At 41.4% G+C, this 4,043-nt stretch overlaps 1 protein-coding gene across 1 annotated transcript; it reads right to left on the bottom strand.

Annotated features, from left to right (window-relative positions):
• Positions 1–743: 743 nt before the first annotated feature.
• On the bottom strand, positions 744–3,330 carry LOC127136837 (uncharacterized). The gene is made up of 4 exons (XM_051063354.1): positions 2,913–3,330; positions 2,330–2,400; positions 1,996–2,256; positions 744–1,918 (listed from the first exon to the last, which is right to left on the bottom strand). The coding sequence occupies exons 1-4, from the start codon at positions 3,328–3,330 to the stop codon at positions 821–823; spliced, it is 1,848 nt and encodes a 615-aa protein (XP_050919311.1). The 3' UTR covers positions 744–820.
• Positions 3,331–4,043: the final 713 nt, after the last annotated feature.

The following is a 4,043-nucleotide window of genomic DNA, read 5'->3' on the forward strand; positions in this document are numbered from 1 at the left end:
TACCTGAGACAATAACAACAGATCAAGGATCTGTGTTCACCGGTAAAAACATGCAGAAGTTTGCACAAGAAACAGGTTTTAAGCTCCTTACTTCGACACCTTACTACGCTCAAGCAAATGGGCAAGTTGAAGCAGCCAACAAGGTAGTGATAAACTTGATTAAGAAGCATGTGGGGAAAAACCCTAGAAATTGGCATAAGACTTTGGATCAAGCCTTGTGGGCTTGTCGAACGTCCCCCAAAGAGGCAACGAATTCGACTCCATTCAAGTTGACTTACGGACACGATGCAGTTTTGCCAGTCGAAATATATCTGCAGTCAGTCAGAGTGCAAAGGCATCATGAAATCCCATCAGATACATATTGGAGTATGATGATGGACGAACTAGTTGATTTAGACGAAGAAAGGCTGCGCGCGCTAGACCTAATAAGAAGACAAAAGGAGAGAGTCGAAAGATTTTACAACAAGAAAGTAAGATTCAAGACCTTCTTAATAGGTGATCTTGTGTGGAAAGTAATCCTTCCTATGGATCGAAAGGATAAATTAATGGGAAAGTGGTCTCCTAAATGGGAGGGACCTTTCCAGGTCTTGAGAACATTTTCAAACGGCGCGTATGAAATAGAAGAAATAGAGAAGGATAAGAGAATCCTAAGAATAAATGGCAAGTATTTGAAAAAATATAAGCCTATATTGCAGGAAGTAAAAGTAGTAACAGAATAAGTGCAAAACATAATTGTGATAAGATGGGCCAAATAAAAATGGCATTCAAAAGTTATTACAAAGAAAGCCTCAAAGGGCTGAGAGTTGCTAAATAAATTCGACTAAAAATTAAAATTGGCAAAAGTTTCCTTCAAAGTGGCGAACTTCTGCCTCTGGAGTTGGAGTCGATGATCACAAAGACTTTTGTGAGTAGAGAGAGTCTCAATCTCCTGACTAAGTTGATGGGCTTTCTCTGCATGTCGAATACCCACCCTCAATTCTTCGTCAATCTCGCTCTGCTTGGGTTGCTGAATGGATGCCTTACGTTTCTCCTCTTGAGAGATCTTTTCTTGAAGTGCTGCTATCTGTGTTTTCCATTTTTGAATATTGTCATTGCAAGCAGCAACTTCTTCAACATACGTTTCAGAGAGCTTTTGCAATTTTGAAACTTTGTCAGTCGAAGTCGAAACGGCATCCCATTCAGCAGTTTGAGTTTCAGACTTGGAGGAGATTTGAGCGGTAAGATCCCTTTGACGATGGAGATCTGCAGTGGCCAAGTCAATGAGAGTCATCAACTCCATCACGAAACTTCCAATCTCAGCAGAAGTTTCCAAAACATTCACTTGCTTCAAGATTTTCTTAAGACCAATTTGAGCAAGGGAATTCTCTTCCAAGACTTTAAACAAATCGACATCAAGGATTTTCGTTTTGATCTTGGTCAGGAGGCTGCCAAGTGATGGTGCTTCAGAAGTTGCCCCAGAAGTGGTCGAACTACTCTGCGAAGAATCCTGAAAATTAAAACGGGTGCTAAGCATGGCTTTCAGATACTCCAAAGGTCTTTGCACTTTGAGATTTTCAAGCTCCTCGCGAGAGAAACTGGTCGAACCAGTTGATTTGCCACTCCCTTGGGCCCGGTCAGAAGCAGGTGGAGTGTTTCGCGTCGAAATACGCTCAACCTCTGTTCGTTTCGACTGGTTGTCCCCATCTCTGGCAGCTCCATCTTCAGGATCATCTTCGACTACAACCTCCATTTCAATATCATCACCCTGAGGTGCAACATGCAATCCTGGATGAGGAGGAGATTCATCTTCAGAGGCGTCACCCACTGTAGTGTCGAATTCTTCTACGGTTTGCATATCATGGTCACTTGTGGGGACATCTTCCTCTGGGGCTGTTTCCTCCAAAATTTTCTCAGGCGTTTTTTCGACAGCCACTTGTTCCTAAAAATAAATTCTAAGATTTAGAAGAAAAGATGTAGGAAAGGTAAACATATGCTGTCGAAATAAAAAAAAATTACCTCAGGAATTTCAGTATTAAAACCGGATTTCCCACTCCCCATATCTTTCGACTGAGGCTTGGCAGGAGAAGTACTGGCAGAATCCTTCCTGATTGGGTTAACAATGGACCTTTGGGAAGAGACCTTCGTGAGTTTCTTTTTCTTCTGAGGGGGAGGGATTAACTCTGGAGATTCATCACCAGACTCTTCACTAGGGACTTTATCCTCTTTTCTCTCCTCTTCACTCTTCTTCTTTTGGATTGTTGAGGGTTTTCGACTTACCTAGTCATACAGGCCAAAGCCAGTTAGTTTTGAATAATGGAAGGAAAATAATAAGAAAAAAAAAGTGTTGTACCTTTGTCGAAGGCTTCTTAGCAGTACTGGGCGACGCTTCGACAGCAGCTTTCTTAGCAGGGATCTTCACGGCTAAGGAAAGAAAGAAAATTCAGAAACAAATATAAGAGATACATGATAAGACAGTTAGAATAACAGAAAGAAAAATCATATTTTTCTGTGAACACCTTCAAGAATGGTATCTTCCACGCGAACGTGTTCTATTCCAATATGAAGGTGTCCTGGATATTCGCCCAGATGATACTTAGTCGGAACCACACGCTCAGCAGGTTTTTGATACTTTTGACGAAGAATTTTCATAAAATCCCCACAAAGGAACCAGTCTGGAAGTGGAAAACCAAACGCCACCCCAAAGTCAGCAGTTGGCAAAGGAGGAAACTTTGGTGGATGACAATTGAAAGCCAGGTCATAGCGCGCCTCTGGTGAAAGATTGGAAGGCAATGACAGTTTTTTAAACTTCTCTGTCAATTTACGTTTTAATTCGGCCGCTGCTTCGCATATGGTTCGACTAAGATCATCAGGTCTATACGCAGTTTCAAAATATTTTTGAAATTTCTGTATTTCCTTAATATGTCGTGGAATACCTTTTTTGGTCCGATCCTGCACAAAAGCGAAAGCATTTGTCAAATGTGTAGCAAAAGCAGCTACGTCAAAAAATTTGTTGGAATAATAATCCTTCCACCATTCATCAAACTCAGGAGTGCATAAGAATGATGGTCGAAAAATAACTGGTCGAATGTCGAGAGAAGCATCAGCTAGTTTCTTCGACAGCTCTTTGCCTTCGTCTTCAGTGTGAAGGGAGTTATAAAAGATGATGGACCCCTTTTTGGGGAATATAGGTTGAGGTTTGATTTGGATTAGACCAAATTGTCTAGAAACAAGGTTGGGTTGATAAACTATCAAAGCAATTTGGTTTTTAGTGGTGTTACGATAAGAAAAAAGGAGCCTAGGGGTCAAGAACGATTCCCAAACATTCAGAAATGTGTTTTCGTCCTTTTGCATCTCCAAGGGCAGTTGTTGGGTAAACCACTTAGGTCCGATTTTTCTATCAGCAAAAGGTGCCATGGTCGAAGTAAATTGATGACTTTTAGCAAACATCATAACATAGCTTTTAAAAGCTTGTCGAAGGCTGATTCCTTCATCAGTTGGCGTTAGTAGCACTAATCTTGGCCATTCGACAGTCCTATTGTTTACTTCTTCTTCATCTATTTCTGGTGCTACAGGAAGACTAGCTTCAAAGGTGGCATTGAGCCATAGTTGCAAGAGCCAAAAAGGTCCTGATAAGTTGATTTTCCCTTGGGTTTTGGTGTTCTTTAAGAAATGTACGCTCTCGCTCAGAGATTCATAGAGATTCGCCAGAATCATTTCGCTCAAACATAGTTTCGTGCCTGCATGAAGCTGATTGGCTATGGTGATAAATCTCTTGGCAACTTGAAGAGAGCGAGAACAGAACACATATTTGGACAGCCATAGTGTCAAAAAGGCTATATGTTCGACATCTAAAACTTCAGTGGTACTCTTATCATGGTAATAGGACATGAATAAGGAGTAGGGTGCAAGGCTAGTCTCGAAAGCAATGGTATCTTCACTTAAGACAGTAGGGTCGAAATCTATACCATTGGGGTGAAGACCAACAATGGCTGCTGCGTCGAAAAGGGTAGGCGTAACCATCCCACAAGGAAGGTGAAAGGTGTTGTAAGTACTATCCCAAAAGT

This window comes from Lathyrus oleraceus, chromosome 4 (assembly GCF_024323335.1).
Source record: "Lathyrus oleraceus cultivar Zhongwan6 chromosome 4, CAAS_Psat_ZW6_1.0, whole genome shotgun sequence".
Lineage (NCBI taxonomy): Eukaryota > Viridiplantae > Streptophyta > Magnoliopsida > Fabales > Fabaceae > Lathyrus > Lathyrus oleraceus.